The 19273-nt window shown below is 46.4% G+C and overlaps 1 protein-coding gene and 1 long non-coding RNA gene across 2 annotated transcripts in view; one reads left to right on the plus strand and one right to left on the minus strand.

Moving 5' to 3' along the window:
- Positions 1-19273, plus strand: part of PARVA (parvin alpha) — a 154570-nt gene that overhangs the window by 125947 nt on the left and 9350 nt on the right. Inside the window, exons 6-12 of the mRNA XM_019729368.2 lie at positions 3217-3332; positions 6848-6906; positions 9307-9326; positions 10739-10800; positions 11714-11782; positions 15337-15438; positions 16186-16258. Coding sequence (XP_019584927.1) covers positions 3217-3332; positions 6848-6906; positions 9307-9326; positions 10739-10800; positions 11714-11782; positions 15337-15438; positions 16186-16258 — 501 coding nt within the window. The remainder of the gene's footprint in view (positions 1-3216; positions 3333-6847; positions 6907-9306; positions 9327-10738; positions 10801-11713; positions 11783-15336; positions 15439-16185; positions 16259-19273) is intronic.
- The window catches only part of LOC141572237 (uncharacterized), a 156119-nt gene that overhangs the window by 14039 nt on the left and 122807 nt on the right, over positions 1-19273 (minus strand). The gene's annotated exons all lie outside the window — the stretch shown is intronic.

Consider the following 19273-nt stretch of genomic DNA (forward strand, 5'->3'; position numbering starts at 1 on the left):
CTGTCAGTCGCAATCTCTTCAGCAGGTACCTAACATCTGACATTGGAGGGAGGCAAGACACCAAGTGCCTCCTTCAACATAATTACACCTTTGCTTGTGCAGGGTGATAAGCTGCCTCGCAGAGCACAGCACTTAGAACAGGGCATCCTCTGCTAAGTAGAACATATTAGGGCGGGAGGAGGGGAGACCACAACTCTGGGCCCTAGATGCTATCTATGCTGTGTCCCAGGAATGCTAATAGTGTTCAGTGGGGGAGAAAAAAGGGGGGCTTGATCACTAGTTTGAGAAACATGTCTGCATTTTGGAAATCCACAATAGTCAGAAACTCTAAAGCATAAAGTCATAAGCATCATAGTCCTCTCATGAAGACCGCTGTTTAGTTTCGTTTGACCCTGTTTCCCACTCCTGAGACTATGGACCATCGCCGCGTACCCTGCCAAACAAAACAGAACACCCTTTAACTTACCAGGGAACCCCGTTTGGGAAAGGCTGAGCTAGAAGAATGGAATTTTTAAAAGCCACATGGGGACCATCATTGGCTTTGAATGATTTTTCTTGGTTCATGTTTACTTTCCTTTCTCTTAGGGAAATGGGTATGAGCAAAATAAACACTCAGACTACCACTCTCCTCTGGCTATTTTCATTTTTTGCCCACGAATGTCCATATCAATGCATATTTTTACTTGATGAAGTCATATACATCTTGCGTTTTGTTATTTTCGCTTAAGAGCATGTCGTACATATTTTCTGTATTCCCACATGGTCCTGGTAGTTACCGTTTTTGATAGCTGCTCTATGTCATGGGGTAGGTCGCCCATAGTTAGCTTAACCTTACGCTGACGTTGAGCCTTTTTGGATGTTTGCCAGCCTATTGCTAATACCAGATAGTGCCAAGTTGAATGTCGTAGGTTGTGTTTCGTTTTGCTTCCCTTGAATTCTTCCTGTCCTGGATTTCCAGAACGGAGATGAATTGCTAGGTCGGAGGGAATAATTATCTCGATGGCTAGTTCCCTGTGATGCCTCGGGTGCCAGAAATGCTGGGCCTGTTTACAAGCAGCAGTGGTTTCTTCCATGAGGAATGTGACAACAGGCACAGCTCGGGGGGACGTCCATCCCTCCTCTCCGTTACTTTCCTTGGCCGTTTCCAAGGACATTGCGTCGTCTTTCCACGCAGGATAAAGGTGGCGAGGAGAAGCAGCTGTGGGTCGGCTGCAGTTAGGACTCAGGGACCAGAGCAGTTAAACTTTTTTTATCCGTTTTGCCTAACAGCTTTTAGAAGAAAGGATTTCTCTGCTTAATAATAATTAAAAAATTGAAAACCACTGGCCTAAGCTCTCCTCTTGCTATTGGACATACTGTTTTCCAGATTTTTTTTTCAGTGATAATATATTACACAATAATTAACATCTTTGTACATGTAGTGTATGAGAGAGAAAGAGAAACTGTATTTCTTTTGAAAAAAAAATTGCCAGGAGGACCGAGTACTACTCCTTGAAAGAATGACATTTGTGTGGTGCCTATGATCTAGCTCTGTATTGCTCACCCAAAGTGACATACAATGTCACTAGTGTGTAAGAACGACTTTCTTGACCACAGCTTTTTTTAGCATTATGTTTTGTCCTTAAAAGGGGGAGAGGTAGCAAATGCCCTACACCCCCCAATAACGGGGCTGATGGAGTGGCAATTCTGACCAGAAGAGCAAACCCGGATGTCGCCTCTGTCCGCCAGTGACATCCCTGATGCATCAGTCCCATGCCAGGAGCCTTTTCTGAGGCTGTAACTGTGGGTGAAACTTTTGACAATGCCCAGAAGCCCAGAACTGAAAACTTCTTCTGGAAGGCGGCGTTAGAAGCAGATCGTGTGCTGGTTGCTGGTGGGGTTGAGCTGTTCATAGTGGGAAACCTTCTCTGAAGCAGCAGTGATAACAAGAAACTCAAATGAATTCCCAAGGAATGTCTGAATCATTTCCTTTCGTTGGTGATTTCTCAGAGCTTCTGTTAGAGCAGACTCATCAATCCCAGGGCAGACAGAAGGACACCCTGATACTGGGCCCAGTTTAGGTTAAGTACACAAAATGGGCATTTTTTTGTTCTTGTGCTTTCCTTAAATGCCCCCTGTAATGCAGAGCCATGAGAGCTGTAGGAGGTAAAGTATCTGGTGAATCTTCCCTTTTATGAGAAACGAAGGGGAGAAAGTCGACATGCTTTAATTGCCTAGATGCCAGGCACTTTCTCATAAATTATAGTAAAAAAATATCAACCATTCCTAGGCATCTGCTGTGGGCTGGAAGCTTTGCCCACATTATCTCTGGATCTTCTCACAACCTGTATTTCTGCACAGGCATGGTTATCCCCATTTGGGAAGATGAGCAGTTGAAGCTCAGAGGCTGTGAGTGGCCAACGCAAGGTCATGTAGGCAGTAAATAAATGGCAGAGTTGTCAAGTCAGAGCTCACGCTTCAGTCTTCCCAGCCATGTGTGTGTCCCATTACATCACAGGCTTTTTCTCTCATCTACTGAGAAAACTACAACCCACTAGTTGCCCCGCCTTCTCTAGTGTAAATGGCTTAACATCCAGTACATTGCTCAGTAGCCGTAGAAGCCACCTGGCTCAGAAACATCCCCTTCCAGCTATTCCCCAAGGGACATTGCCTACCCTGACCATACCTGAGACTCAGAGCCACAAAGCCCTTTAGATGTCTCTCATCCCTTCCCCCAGGGGTCTACAGCCCTGAACAAAGGAAGCAACACCATGTTCCTGACTCAGTGTGCATTTACTGAGGGCCACTTTGAATAGCGCCTTAGGACAAGGGTAGTGGTCATAACCACAGGAGTTGACCTTCAGGTGGAAATGGAGGGGGCGAGCAGAGCAGACATGCCCATGGTTATTAGAATAGAGTGAACAAGATCGTGGAGGTGGGGAAGAGCTGATCTGAATCCAGAATTCAGCAGTTGTTAGGGTGTCTATGGGAACCTTGGATTAGAGAGGCACTGTCTTAGAAGCCAGCAATGACGTGACCCAAGAAGCAGCTCCATGGAGCCTAGATAAGAATGAGGGAGCCCAGGGTGAGCCCTGTGATGACCCAGGGTGTCCCCTGATCCTTAGGGGTGGGATAAAAGGGACATGGGTGTGGTACTGCTACATTGTGCATATCTGTATATATCTACCTAGAACTTTGAAGAAGATTTTCTAATTTTCAAATCATCTTTTATTTCAGCTGTTCATGCCAAAAGCCTGGTAGCCATCTTGCATCTGCTAGTTGCTCTGTCCCAGTATTTCAGGGCACCCATCCGACTCCCAGACCATGTTTCCATCCAAGTGGTTGTGGTCCAGGTAAGAAAGAAAGCACTACAAATATTTGGACCCTTAAACAGCTGTGGAGGCTGTTCCTATGAGAGCTAAGGCACCCCAGGTAGCTTGTTAGGAAGGCAGCTGAATGAATGCTGAGTGTCCTTGGGTTCGCTGTATGTTGGAAGGCCTGGGAGTGAGCCTACCCATGTACGTGGGCTTATCCCTGAGAAGTGTGCAAAGATAGAAGAGTCTGTGCTGTGTATGGGACAGCCTTGTGTGGGGCATGTGCCTGGGGTTTACATGTTTTTGTCAGGAGGGTGTCTGTGTAACGTATGTTTGACGGTGTATGTTTGTGACATGTGCATAGTAGGATCAGGAGGAAAGATGTATCTATGTGTGTGCACACACGTGCACACACACATGTGCCCTGCAAGCCACAGAGAATCATTTTTTGATTAAACAAACGATGCACAGGTATTGGGGAGAGACAGATATCCGCACATGTGAGGGCAAGTGTGCATATATATACGTGTGCATGCATGTTTGAGAGAGACCCCAACTGGCCATGCCTGTTTTGAGGGCACTGCCACTGTTCACCCTCCCAGTGAAGCACAGCTGGGATCTCAAGCCATCTTTTCCAGATTGTTGGATGGAGTTTCCATTCACATATGCCCGTGTAATTTCCACAGTGAGGGTGTGCGTTCTCCCTGTGACTATCTCACTCTGCTCCTAACCCCATTAGACACTCAAATTCAATTTTATTTTCCAACTTTATGCCATTTAGCAAAAGGTCATCATTTTGTTTGCTTGTTTCTGTTCTTTTCCAAATAAACATGCTGCAAGGGAGAACGCCCTTTATAAGCAGCTCCCTGGTTATCCAAGGTTCTGGAATACAGAACAGTATGGCAGGTCTACTGTCCCTTGGTAAGGAAGACCTTTATCCAGTTTTATCCTGGTAAGCTTTGCCTGACCAGGCCAGACCAGCTTCCAGGACAAAAGGCCTTCGAGCTGAGCTTCCAGGGATCAGATGTTAATGGGAGAGGAAGAGGGCAGGGGGAGGCTGCTCAATCAGTTGCTCAGTCGTGCCCTAATGAACAAGTATTTCTTTTACACCGTCTGGGTACCAAACCTGCTAAACATCAAGGGGCTATAATAGGAATATGACACCTTGGCCCTGCCTGCCAAGAGATAAGCAGCAGAGAGGGCTATTAGGAGCCCATCGTCACTACGAATGTGTGTGGTTCAGACACTAAGTGTAGCTGACTGAAAGGGACTAATTGGCCTCATTTATTGAGCCCTCCACTGTGTCAAGCATGGTGCTAAGCATTTCATGTCTGCTATGGATATGTGGCCAGCCAGAGCATCCTGGTACAAGCATCTCCCTAGTGAATCCAGGCCTTCTCTATTATGTTATTTTTGCCAATCAATAATGTGTGAATCCATGTCATTATATTTTTTAAAACTATGATTCAAGATCTGAGGTGGGGGGGGGGCTATTTTGAAACAGTGGTCACTGCAAGCCCACGTCTCATGCCTTCGTTGGAGCTCAATTATGGGCCATCTGAAGGCTGTTGTCAGTTTAATCTCTCCTGTAAGCAGTTCTGTTAGCATGAGGGGGAAAAGAGGACGCGTTATATAAAACGGCATCAATGCATGTCAGATTTTATGGGGTGTTTTGCTTTATCAAGTTAAGCAGGCAGAGAAGCAGTACTCGGAATTGGCTGTGAGTCACTGAACCACAGAGTGAGCTCTGTAGGGAACAAATAATGGATTGAGGTGAATCGGGAGACCGTCTGAAGGCTTATTTAATCCAGATTTCTTTTCTATTCTGCATTTAATTCTGCATGAAGTTGAAGGTGAGGTTTCATGTCTGTGAATGGCTTCATAAGACAAGGACACAGATTCCATCAGCCCCATGTGAAAATTTTACATTGTTGAAGCTGAATTTGGGGGAAAAAATTATGATTTCTCCTCACTAGATCTCCTTTAAATGGTTTTGTTTCCCTTTCTTTTTTGCTTTGATGGTCCATTTTTCTTAATCTATTCCAAATACCCCCTGGGCCTTTATCCAGCTCTACCTTTACATCTGTAAAAGTACTTTTGCAAAGACACTACGTTCTGTGGCTACTGGGAATGTGAAGAGAAGATTCTGGAAGTTTGGGCAGGATGGTCAAGGAGGCAGGTTTCATCTAAGACACCAGAGCTTAGAGGGTCCTTCTTGACACTCACTTCAACCTTTGTGGAAGATGAATTTGCTGACTACTGCTTTCCATGCACATACTGTCCTCCACGTGAATGGCAACTGACCTGATAAAATAAATCTCCCTCCTCACAGCCGCCGGAAGGTCTTCCTGAATCCTAACACCCCTTCATTGGTTCCCATGCCCACACGATGAGTTTTAAACTCTTACACCAGCATTCAGTTGACTCCCCATTGAGTAATGGCACCCTCCCTCCAAACAACCTTCTGAATACATTTGACTCCACTGACTCTGCCTTTTTGCTCAGGCCATTCCTCCCCCTAGAATGGCCTCTCTCCTCTATGTCCAGCCAGATCCTATATGTCCTTTAAGTTCCAACTCAAGGACCCATCCCCTTGGAAGATTTCCCTGACCATCCCATCTGAAAGAGCCTACTCTTGTCCTGCATTCAGCACTTCTTCTCCACACAGGGTGACCACATAATTTATTACCCATGATACTTTGGAGAGTGCAAGGGGGACCCTACTAATAACTGAGCTGGGTAATCAGGCAAAAACCCTGTTTGGGGGAAACCATTCTCACATGCCTGCTTCATCTATACCATTTGACTCTAAGTTCCTCAAAGCCAGAAACTGTCATACATTCCGTAGTATTTGTTCCAAGTCTAACACAGTTTTGTACATAGAAGACACTGATTAGTGAAATAAAGAAGAAAGAATGAATTGATGGGAGGAGGTGGTGTAGATGTTGGATGGATGGATGGATGGATGGATGGATGGATGGATGGATGGACAGATGTGTGGGCCTCCAAACTGAACCTTTTCTCAGAGAGTAAACTATTTGCCTGATGACTGTACTACTTATGTAAAAGCTCCCATATCATTAAAACAAAAACAAAAAGAACCTCCTTTCCGTCTATTTGCATTCTCCAAGTTGGCTTCAGTTCCTCCACCCCAGCCCCCTAGTTAAATGTGTTTCTCAGCTTCCCTCTGTGGCCCCAGCTGGAAGGCAGACACACCCTGGCCTTCGTTTCCATTTGGTTTACTGTGGATTACTCCAGGAGGCAAACAGTTTGCTTCCAGCAGAATGTCTTCCAATAAAGAAAGAAAAGATTCACCATCCAAGAAACAGCCTACTTGTTTGGACTAAACACTAATTGCACTTAAGTACAAATGGTACAGTCCAGACCCTGGAAGGTAGCGGACTTGTTTCACTTCTAGCAGTCTCTCATCTCCAGAGTCATTTCTTAAACACCAGTAACGTTCTCAGTATCAGGAATGCTAATCAGTTTTTCATATTTTTCTAAAGCATATTTTTCTCTCCTTCCCCCACCCTTTCTCCCCACCCCCGTTTCAGAAACGAGAAGGAATCCTCCAGTCTCGGCAAATCCAAGAGGAAATAACTGGTAACACAGAGTATGTCAACACCATTGTTGCCAGCAATTCTGTAATGGAACACAGATGTTTCTCCGAAATTTGTCCATTTGCTGATATTTAGTTTTCATTTATTGGGATTGCAAGAGGGATTAGACTTCAGCCAATGATTATAGTTTAGCCTTTTCCATGCATTCAAAACATGCTTCTCAATGCTTAAGGTACAAACTTGGGTGGGGAAGTGGGGAGAGAGAATTAGCAGTGATTGAAAAATTCTAATTTTGTGGCACTCCAGGAAAAAAGTGTGCCCGAAAAAGCCAACCAGCATGAAATCATCACACCATAAATATGGGGTTGAATTTAAATTGTTAACCTTCAAAAGGACATTTTTCTTCCTTTTCTGAATCTGATTTATTTGGTCACATGCCATGACCCAGAAAGCCCCTCTCTACCGGAGAGTGGTGTTTTTTGTTGTTGTTTTTCATTTACGTTAATAAATTGGAATATCAGGACATGTAAGAGGTTTGAGAGGAAAACAGGTTTTGGTCTTAAGCAGAAAGAGCAGGACAGTTGGGTGTATCGGTGTGAGATTACTTGGGCAGGCCTGAGCCCTGACCACACGCAAAGCCGGGCAGAGTTGGTTGCCAGCATCCCCTGCACCCCCAGCTTTCCTCTGTGTTCCCTTGAATCGGAGCTAAATGAAAAGAGCAGGGCCCTCTAAGCCAGCCTGACTTGAGTTCCAATCCAAGCTCTGCTGCTTCCTCACCAGTGAGTCCCTTGCCCTCTCTGACCTCAGCATTTCCTAACCAGAGAGATTGTGAGGATTCCACATGGTAAAGGCCCTGCCCTCCTTCCCTTCCCCTTCATTCCTGGCTTCTCTGGCTTTTCCCATCACCGCTGACCCACACCATCCAAGACTTGCCCCATCTCTAGGACGCTCCCCTTATGCAGTCATGGCTGGCGGGGGTTTCAGGGTGCTGCCTGCCTGGACCCAACTGTGCATGTGCCTTAAAAAGGGCGCAGGGGTGTGGGCATTTCAGGCCCAGGGTAGGGCAGAGATGTGGAGTGGCCCTTCCCCAGGTGCCCAGTTTAAGGCCTGCAGAGACCTTATCAGGCAGCCTCCACATCACTCGAGGGCCCAGGCGTGGCAGCCGAGGGGGCAGTTGATCTTTGAGGCACACTGATTCTTGGCCTTGGTTCTGTGAGGGGCGGGAGGAAAGCTGCCCTGGCTCAGGCTGCCGGGAGAGGAACAGAATTCCTGCCCATCCTGCCCACCCCTCCCCTCCCTATGCGGGGCTTGTCCATGCCTGATATTTCACTTTCTGGAAAAGAGGAAGGCATATCTGAGAGGAGTGTGGCTGGGGAGAAACTTCCGAACCAGGGAACGTGAAGTTTTGGTTTTCTGAGCAAGCTGTCAATTGCCCATTATGCTTTCTATGGTCTTTCTGTCTGCCATCTGGCCCCCTAGATATAAACATGGTTGCAAACTCCTAATAATGACAACACAGTACAGTTTATGGAGCACTTTTGTATCTATTGAGGGTCATAAAAAACACATGAAGTAACGATTATACCTCCTAAAACCCCACAGTCCAAAGGTGGAGAAGGAGATATCCGGTGATATCTCCAGCCAACAGTTAACTCCAAGTTCACTGTTCTTCCCAGTATACTATCTGCGGGTCATCATTTGAGTGATAGATGCACAGTTGGGATAATCCAATCTAATAAGAACTAAAAACATTGAGAAAAATGTATTGAGCATTTACTATATACTAGGAATTATGCTAAAGTCTTTCTACATATTAAATTATTTAATGCTCATAGCATTCTATTGAGGTATGTACCATTATCTTCATTTTAGAGATAAGAGACCTGGTGCCCAGAGAGGTTTGGTAGTTTGCTCAAAGTCACACAGCAAGCAAATGGCTCTGTGGGATTTAAACCTAAGTAGTCTGTCTTTAATGCTTGTGATTTTAGTACTTTACTGCTATAAGTGTGGTTCCATATTTCTGTCCTCTTTGAAAACACCTATCCTGTGTCAAAGGCAGGCACAACTTGGTGGGTATCGCAGGATGGACAGGAATGAGACAAACCTGACCTCCCCAAGCAGATGCCCACAGCAACCTGGGCAGTGAAATTCCACATTGGGGTGCTGCTGGAGCTCTGCTCCTAAAAGGTCATTGAGAATCTTGAACCCCTGAGTCCAGTATTCTTTCTCAACTATAAGTAATGGTGTGATTTTATTTAAGGTCCTTTAAGCATCTTTTGTACCAGACTTTGTGGAAACGAAGTACAGCAGAGAGGAAAATAGGTGGTAGTGTACTAAAGACCACCGATAATTGGAGACTTAGTGCAGAATAAAATGCCAAGGAAGGAAGCTTTGGGGGCTCTTTCACCAAGGGCGAGCAGAGAAGATTCACAGTTTTTCTCCTTTTCCTACAGGGCTCTTTCTGGGAGGCATGGTGAGTTGCATAAGATTGTCCTCTGCTGCTGGTGACTGCCACGGGGGTCTAGTTAATTCTGTAGCAGCTGGAAAGAATGGTCACTGCATGTGCTTCCTGCAAGTGTGTCTACACCAGCCTGGTGACAGGGCTGTTTGGCAGGGAGGGTCAGCTTCCTGGTGGGAAGAGGAAACTAACCACAGCTGCACGGTCCTAAAAGCAAGTCACCAGACCACTGACATTGCTGGGTTTCTGGCTGCGGGGCATTTGCAGGGGAGTCTAAGCATATGGTGAGAGTAAAGGAAGGAGGCATATGGATACCCTCGGACTGCCCCTTCTCCCCACTGTGCCGATGTTCTAGAAGCTGCCTTTTCCCTCTTTCTTCATCACACCTCCTGCCTCTCCCATTTCCCAGGATTTGGGGTTTGTTTATAAAGTCTGAATGTCAGGGATCTCAAGCACCTTTCTGGCCATCTCAGATTTACCCATTGGTGCAAGCGTAGAAAAGGTAGGCCCCAGGACCGTGAACATGCCCAGCCCAGGTTCCACTTGGAGACTCTTCTCATTCCCTGCCTCGGAGCCCCTCCACCATTCCACCTCTCAGTTCAGAGAACATGAAGGCTGTAGCAAGAGAAGACCCTGCAGGGAGCGTGGCTTTGCTATTTTCTATGACCCTGTATTTACTATGGATACTATTTTGAATTATTCCAATAATGTGAATAACAATGAGGGTCGGTAGATGCTTCCAAGTTTACAGAACACATGCATATACAGTCCCGTCTTTCATCCTCATGACACACGTGGGGGAAGTTCATTTCTCAGATGGCATTTAATAGAAGAGGAAACAGAGGTGCAAAGCATTGAAGTAACTAGATCACTCAAGAGGAGGAGCTCACAGCCTGTGTCGGGGCTCCGGGGCTCCCAATCCGCTTATCTGCACACTCTACCAGGATGTTTGTCTTGGGTGTCCTGGTTTTGAAAATTAGGGATTGATCTGATAGTTGGATAACAATCAGCCTCCAAAAAGCTTCAGAAACACTTTAGAACCATGACTAAATCATGATGGAATGGAACACAAAGAATGCAGAGTAATAACCAGTCCCAAGTCAAACTGCCTGACAGAGCCCCCAACCGCAGCCCAGAAGAGGGTTGACCTAGTGGGTGGACGGACAGACGGATGGACGTGGACACATGGACATACACACACACACACACACACACACACACACACACGTGCACACATACAAAGGTAAGAATCAACCCCAAATTTCTGCCCTAAACCCAGGTTCCAGAGTTCCCAGCACAGCCTCATACCCCAAAGAGTTCCCGTCGGTAGCTGACCATGTGGCCTTCAAAGACGCATGGCCAGGACCTGGGGTGGGACTCCCACCAGGAATCAGCTCTGTTCTACTTGACATTTCCCTCTTTTTCAGAACGTGATGCCTTTGACACCTTGTTCGACCATGCACCAGACAAGCTCAACGTGGTGAAAAAGGTGGGAAAGAAGAGCCTGGGGTGGGGGGGGGGGGAAGGAGGGGACTGGGAGGAGAGTGAGACAGCAAATATTTGAGGAAAACCCATCCCTGCAGCTCGCCACCTTCCTGAAATTGGGGTCATCACCAGATCTCTGCAAACACGGGGCTTTCTTGCTTGATGTCCGTTTTACCTATCTTGTTCTCACGGGATACCTCATCTAGTCTCTTATTTTTCCCACTGGATGACAGCATCTCTTGGGGATTCCAAGGCTACAGGCGTCCTGTCTTCCCACCCGCACTGAAGCCTCAGCTGTCCCTGCCTCCCTACGTAGATCTCCCTCTGTCTCCCTGGGCACAGGCCCCTGTGCTTAGGAAGGGACTGGGAAGGAAGGACCTAGTGGAATTTCTTCTCTGGCACCCCTTCCTACTGCGTTTCCCCCAAAATAAGATCTAACCGGAAAATAAGCCCTAGCATGATTTTTCAGGACGACATCCCCTGAACACAAACCCTAATGCGTCTTTTGGAGCAAACCTTAATATAAGACCTGGTCTTATTTTCGGGGAAACACGGTAATTTCCCTTTGGCCCCCTGCCCCTGGGCTCAGACACGCCACCTCTCACTCTGCCCTGTTGGGGCTCCCTGCTCCTTTCACAGTCCTAAAACTGGTCATTTGAATCACGTAGTGTGTGGGACTGTAAGTCCTGGGTGCCATCCTTTCCCATGAACTTGAGGGCCCTGAAGAAGAGTCTCCTAGGCTGCTCACCGTCACTCAGCTTAGCACAGTGATCAGCTCACATGAGTGCCCTTCACTCACCTCATCCTGTGTGATCACACAGGTCCTTGTCCTCACAGTAGAGTCACAGTGGTGGCCTCCAGGGTCTGGCACTCGTGAAAGCCTCCATCTCAGTGCCCGCCCTGTGCTTCTCTTTTAGACTCTCATCACTTTCGTGAACAAGCACCTGAATAAACTGAACCTGGAGGTCACAGAACTGGAAACCCAGGTAGGTGACAGCCCCAAGTGCAGAGTAAGGGGCAAGGCCCTGCTTGACAGCCACCATTGCAAGTGTCTCATCCCTGCATTGCCAGGAAGGCTTTCTACACTGACCCTGAAGCCTTTCCAGGAGAAAGGAGATTCTATTCCACTCAGAGGGGTGAACTGCTTGGAATTTCTCTGAATTTTTTATTTTGAAAAGTTGCAAGAATATCATCATGAATACCTATATACTCTTCACCTACATATACTAATGGTTAACATTTTGGCCACATTTGGGGTTTTTTTCTCTCTCTCTCCACCCTAAGTACTTCAGCATACATCTATCTCTAAAGAACAAGTACATTCTCTTTGATAACCATAATCAATGGTAATTTTAACATTGATATAATACATGGATTTATTTAGGTTGAACCACATGAAATTTCTGATATTTGACTACTTTTGACAATATCATATGGTTCAAAAAAACTATATTCAAATTTTTCCTGTCATCCTAATATTCTCACATGCTGCATTTAGTTGTCATGTCTCTTTAGTTTTTTTATTATAGAACAAATCCTCAGCCTGTCTTTATATAACATTGTCATTTTTAAAGAGTGAAGACCTTTTGATTCATTGAACGTCTCTAAATTTTTTCTCCTTGTGCTTAGATTCAGATTATGCATTTTCAGTAACAATGCCACCTAAGTAATGCCATATTCTTCTCACTTTTGTCCATTAGTCCCATTACTGGTGATAATAACTGATCACTTGGGTAAGTTGGTGCCCACTAGATTTGCCTACTGGAAAGCTCTCCCCACCTTTATAATTAATAACTAATATTTATTGAGAGATACTTTAAGGCTGTGTAATGTATTCTGTTTCTCAACCTCCTTTCATTTGTGATGAATTTCTAAAATGTTGTTTTCCTTTGAGCACATAGGCATCTCCCGTTATTTTGAAAAGCAATTCCTGGATCTGTGCCTGAGTTTGAGTGTGTCTGGACTCTGTGAAATGAGCTTTATGTACTCCTTTGGGAGTTAGGGAACACCTTGGAAAAGTGATGTGTCCTCAAGTGAGCTAGAATGAGCTCTGGAACTTTCATTTGAATTTTCATGGACAGCACGTGTATGAAAGGGGGTCCCTACTAATCATGTTTGGTGTCTGTCTGTGGGTGTTACCACCGAGTCATCAGAAAGAGCCGCGGGGGGTGGGAGCAATCTAAGTCAGTGGCACTCAGAGCTGTGAGTAACCCTGACCCTAACCCAAGGTCCTCCCCTGAGTTGACAGATTGGATTCTTATTATTCTCAACTCATTCCAGCCACCGCCAAAATGAGACCCAGTTAACTAGTTCAGTGGGAGGGCCTTGACTTTGACACAGACGCTGGGGTCTGCTGTTACATTGTCCACCCTGGGGTGTCCTGGGATGAGTCATGCTCAAGCCCTACCCACCTGAGTTGAAGTCTGGATGAATGGAAGCAGGGAGGAAGCTGCTTCCAGGTCAAGTTCATGCTCAGGGTCATATGCCCATAACAAAGCTTGAGACACAGGCCCACCAGCCAATCACCCACTAGAGCTCAGACTCTAGCCCTAGCCCACTTTCCAGGCAATTTAGTTTTTTGTGATTTTTTTTTTAAGTTTCCTAAGATAATTCCAAGAACTTTGGCCTCCTGCAATCTCTAGCAACTGTTGTTTATGCCCACAAACATTTGGTGGCCCTGCTTTCTTTGAAAGGTTCTAGAATATCAGATATGCATCTGACCTCTATATCTTTGTTCAGGCCATCCTCCATACCTGGAACACCTACTCCTTCCAAATTTCCCTCGTCCCACAGGCCTCCACTCCTCCACAAAGCCTGTCCCAAGTGCCCAGTGCACACTCACCTTACCCTCCCTTGAGCAGAAGACCTGCATCCCTCTGTTTACTCTAGGCATCTGTTGTCCCTTGGACCAGGTTCCCAGCCACTCGGGCCTCTACTGTCCTTGATGGAAAGGATGGTGCTCTAAGCCTCTTGTGAGGGCCCTTGTCACACAGCTGTGCTTTGTCAACAAGAGCTGCCAGTAAGCTGTGTCCTGCGTGCTTTGTTGTTTGCCCGGATAGTAATAGCAATGCAGAAAGTCTTCATGTAACATCATAGATAGATTCTTGCAAAGTGCAACTTTAAGTGAAATGGCATTTAACAAAACCAATTTTCCCATTGGTTAATTGATGTAAACAAGAGTTAAGTTCCTACAGTATATTTCTGGTCACAGAAATATCGCCAAACTTCTAAATAAAGACCCCAAACACTTATAATATTAAACATTGAAATAAATGTGAGCTATATATACATTTAAGGAAGACGAATAAAAACAAGTAAGATAATCATTTTCCAACCCACTTAGTCTCCAGTTCACAGTTGCAGGTGGATGGAGCCTGTCCTGGCAGTTCCAGGCACAAAGCAGGAACCCACTGTGGACAGGACACCCTTCCATCGCAGGGCGTACTCACACCCACAGACACACTCACTCAGATAGGAACAATGTAGATACACCAGTTCGCCTCACATACACATCGCAGGGTGTGAGAGGAAATGAATATGCAGAGAAAACCCATGCAGACCTGGGGAGAATGTGCCAACTCCACCCAGACAGTGGACCCGGCCAGGAATTGATTTTTTTCTCACCAATGTTAAAAGGTAATGATGTTATTTGAGGACTTGTTATCGTTAATATTTATTAAGTGTCGCCTACATGCCAAGCAGTGTTCTAGGCACTTTACACATGTTAATGGTTTAGTCCTCATCATAACCCCATGAAGTAGATACTATACTATAGTCAACCCCATTTTACCAGAGGAGGAAAAAAATGAGGCACAGAGAAGTTACATAACTTGCTCAGGTCACACAGCCAGTAAGTAGTAGAGCTGGAGACCTAGCTCCAGAGCCCACATTCATAACAACTACACTATGTTGCCTCTCAAGCAATAATAGAGGGGTGAGAAGGGGGAATGTCCAGGCCTGAATGACACTAGAATTCTTTCTCTATTCATAAAGCAAAAGTTACCCTAGTAGCCTCATGCCACTGGCCTTACACATCCCCTTTCCCTCCTCCTTCTGCCCTAGTTAACTCGCACTCATCCCTCAGGTCTCCATTCAGGTAGAGCCTCCTCCAGAAGCCTCCCCTGTTGCCTTCAGTAGGAGGGAGTGACCTTTGTCACTCTCACGCAGGCCAACATGCTTCTCTCCGTCAAATTAGCTGCTGCATTTCCTCCACGTCAATCTCCCCATTGGACTATGAGCTCCTTGAGGTCAGGGGCCACACCTGACCCCTCTCTATGGTCCCCATGCCCGATCAGGGCTTGGTACATGGTCAATGCTAAATAAATCCTGGATCCGCTGAAATCAGGACCAGGCACGCATGGGGCAGGCCTGCTGCAGAGCAGACCCTCCTGCCTCGGGCCACTGCCCCTCACCCCCTGCCTGGAACCTGCTTGGGGGTGTCGCCTTTGGGCGATCAACATGGAAGATGACAGGCTCCCTGGATGGGGCTTGGCTGGGGGGCTCAGGGGTCCAGTGCCTTCACCTGGCTCTCTCCCTCCAGTTTGCAGATGGGGTGTACCTGGTGCTGCTCATGGGGCTCCTAGAGGGCTACTTCGTGCCCCTGCACAGCTTCTTCCTGACCCCAGACAGCTTTGAACAGAAGGTAAGGGGAAGTGATGTGAGGGAGGCCCTAGTCCACGGGCCCTAACTCATCTGCTTTCACCTATGCTGGGGCTTCCAGGAAAAAGGCAGCAGCTTCCTGTCTGCCCACCTTCCTGTCTCCCCCTTCAATGGGTGGAGGAGGGCCCATGCTAGGCAGGAGCTAGCTGCAGACCACCAAGCATCGTGAATAGCTTTTCCTTCCCTCTCCAGCCTGGCCCCGGTGCCCTCGCCATATGCTCCTGCCATGTGCCATAGCCTAACCTCATATCTCCCCAGAAGTGACAGGGAAAGTGGCTGCAAGGCTGATCAGACCTGAAGACCCACACTCAGTCTAACGCCTCTCATAGGCTGCCACAGCCTGCACGCTAGACAAGGGGCAGTTGGTGCAAAGCAGACACTGTTCTCTGCCTCCTGGACATGTTTGCAATCTCATCCTTTCAACTGTGTGCACTAATGTCCCTGAGTTGAAAGTCCTGCCAGTTGACACAGGAACACAGCAGGACCGGAAGAGGATTTTGAACTTCTCCAGGAGGGCTAACAGCAGGCTGGGTCCAGGCAGCTCACACTCTGCATGGCCTTCCCATTTTGGTAGCCTCATTTCTCCTTCAAATTCGGGCCTCATTTTAGCTGGACCTCTGCCCCTCTGGCTATAATGCTGGCTCTATTGCTTCCCTGGGGCAGGTCCTGGGAGCCCCGAGGGTCCAAGAATGAGTGTGTAACTAAATATGCCCTGCATTTCTCTTTCCAGGTCTTAAACGTCTCCTTTGCCTTTGAGCTCATGCAAGATGGAGGGTTGGAAAAGCCAAAACCACGGCCAGAAGGTACTTTGCTCTTCCCCCAGCAAGACCCTCTTCCTGCACACAAGTGTTCAGGGCACAGGGCAAGACTCATGTTTGATAGCAGAGAGAAGAGTTTCTTTTCTGAAGCCTTTGCCGTTTGCAGGGGAAGTGGGACAGGGTACAGCTGCCCAGTCCTGGAGATCCTGTTGAGAGCTGCAAACCACATGGTCGTGTGAAGAAAGAGAATCTGAAATCCCATGCATGGGATCACAGGGATAAATAAGGGCCTGACAAGATGTGGCACAGGGCAGAGGTGCTGCTGTAGGAACAGCCCTCTGCCTAATTTCCAGGTTCTTCAGTCCCTGGACAGGGTGCTGACCTGCCCAAGAGCTGTATCCCAGTCAGGAAGGGGGAAGCTGTAGGAGTCTCACTGGCAGCTCTGCTCTGAGCATAATCGCCTTTCCTGTCCTGTTCCTACTCCAGCTCTGCCCAAGGATGATTTGTTGGGTTTGGGTTGAAAATGTAAGACTGAAAAAAAAAAATGCACAAGGAACAAAATGCTCCAGCAGCCCTCCTGCGCTGGCACTTGGATCTATTTGTGCATGTAGGAGGTACATGTCTTCCGTAGTCTTCTTAGTACAGATGTTTATTTTCTACCACTTACTGAAATATTCCATTTTACAAGCACTAGTGCGTCAATGCTGTATTACAGATAATTTTCTGTTTATATCAATTTGGAACATTAAGAATGCCATATGTGGGCCCTTTGCTTGCACATTCCTAGGTGTTTAAAGGCAAGTGGATAAGTAGGGATTGCATGCCTTCACTCCCTGTTGCTGTGTCTGCTCCAAGTTCCTTTACCCAAACCTCCACATAGAGGGACTTGTTTGCTGACTGTCCAGTGGGCCAGAGACCCCCTTGATCATGATATGCCAAGAGGGGCAAGCCATCCCTGACCTCAAGGTACTTGCAGCCACCCAGGGGAGAGAAAAGATGCACCCAGTCACCAGAATAGAAGGACAGTCATGATAACGGCCATGAAAGAGGTGCAACTAAGAGATTGTCAGAATTGAGGAGGTAATGCTCTCTTCTGTTTGGGGTGGGGGTTAGTTTGACGGAGATGTTGATAATTGGGGTAAACCATAAGGATCAGCTAGGGCTTTTGTTTGGAGAGTGGGATAGAGGAGTGGTGGGTATAAGTGGTGGATTTCCTTGATCTGAGCTAATGCCCTTCCCAAGAAGCTCCAGAACCAACACACCTGGTGAGCAGCTTCAGACCACCACACCAGAGCACCACCCAACCAGCTCCACAAATGACACAGCCAAAGAGCAGACTCAGCTGGCATCAGAGCCCCACTAAAGTGACTCCTCATTACAACTTGTCTGCTATAGTCACAACCAGCCAGCTTGAGAGTCAGTCCCACCCACTGATGTGCCAGCAGCAATAATGGCTCAATTACAGTAGGAGGGCACACAAAACACACACAAGGGACACCCCTAGAACACTCAGCTCAGGTGGCCAGGGAGACTGCACCACTGGGCCTTACAGGACACCTACTACATAAGGCAACTCTGCCAAGACCCAGAGATGTAGCAGGTCTACCTAATACATAGAAACAAACACAGAGTGTCAGCCAAATGAGGAAATGCCCCAAATGAAAGAACTGGACAAAAATCCAGAAAAAGAACAAAACAAAATCCAGAAAAAAACAGCACTATAGGAAGTCATCAACATACAAGAGAAGAGAGCAATACAATAAAGGAACAGAGGAAAACTACAAAAACAATAAAGTGTCAATAATTACATACCGGTTGGTAATTACTTTAAATGTAAATGGACTAAATGATTCAATCAAAAGACATAGAAAAAGGCCGGCCCAGTGGCTCAGGCGGTTGGAGCTCAGGGCTTCTAACGCCAAAGGCTGCCAGTTCGATTCCCATATGGGCCAGTGGGCTCTCAACCACAAGGTTGCCAGTTCCACTCCTGGACTCCCTCAAGAGAAGGTGGGCTCTGCGCCCTGCAACTAAGATTGAACACAGCACCTTGAGCTGAGCTGCCTCTGAGCTCCCGGATGGTTCAGTTGGTTGGAGTGCATCCTCTCAACCACAAGGTTGCTGGTTCGACTTCAGCAAGGGATAGTGGGCTGCGCCCCCTGCAACAAACAACAGCAACTGGACCTGGAGCTGAGCTGCACCCTCCACAACTAAGATTGAAAGGACAACAATTTGACTTGGAAAAAGCCCTGGAAGTACACACTGTCCCCCAATGAAGTCCTGTTAAAAAAAAAAAAAAAAAGACACAGGGTAGCTGAATGGTTAAAAAAAACAAGACCAGTACGTATACAACCCATAAGAGACCCACTTCAGATGAAAGACACACACAGACTAAAAGGGGACGGTAAAAGATATTTCATGCAAATGGGGAAAAAAAAGCTGGGGTAGCAGTATTTATATCAGACAAAATAGACTTTAAACCAAAGTATGTAACAAGACAAGGAAGGGAATTTTATGATAAAAGGATCAGTCCAACAAGAGGCTATAACTCTTGTAAACATCTGTGTACCCAACATAGGAGCACCTAAATATATAAAGCAACAGTAATACAATAATAGTAGAGGACTTTAACAACCCATTGACATCAATGGATAGACCATCCAGACAGAAAATCAACAAGGAAAAAGTAGCCTTAAATGACACATTAGATCAGATGGATTCAATTGATAATTTGACAACATTTCACCCCAAAGCAGAAGAATATACATTTTTTTCAAGTGTATATGGAACATTTTCCAGGATAGATCATGCCAAGCCACAAAATAAGTCTCAGTAAAGTTAAGAAGACTGAAATCGTATCAAGCTTTTCCAATCACAGCGATATGAAACTAGATATCAATTAAAAGAAGAAAACTGAAAAACACACAAACACATGGAGGCTAAATAACATATTACTAGACAATGAATGGGTTAACAACAAGATAATGTAAGAAACCAAAAGATACCTTGAGACACGTGAAAATGAAAACACAATGACCCCAAATCTGTGGGACAGCCATCGCA

This window comes from Rhinolophus sinicus, linkage group LG06, assembly GCF_036562045.2.
Source record: "Rhinolophus sinicus isolate RSC01 linkage group LG06, ASM3656204v1, whole genome shotgun sequence".
In the NCBI taxonomy this organism is placed as follows: Eukaryota; Metazoa; Chordata; class Mammalia; order Chiroptera; family Rhinolophidae; genus Rhinolophus; species Rhinolophus sinicus.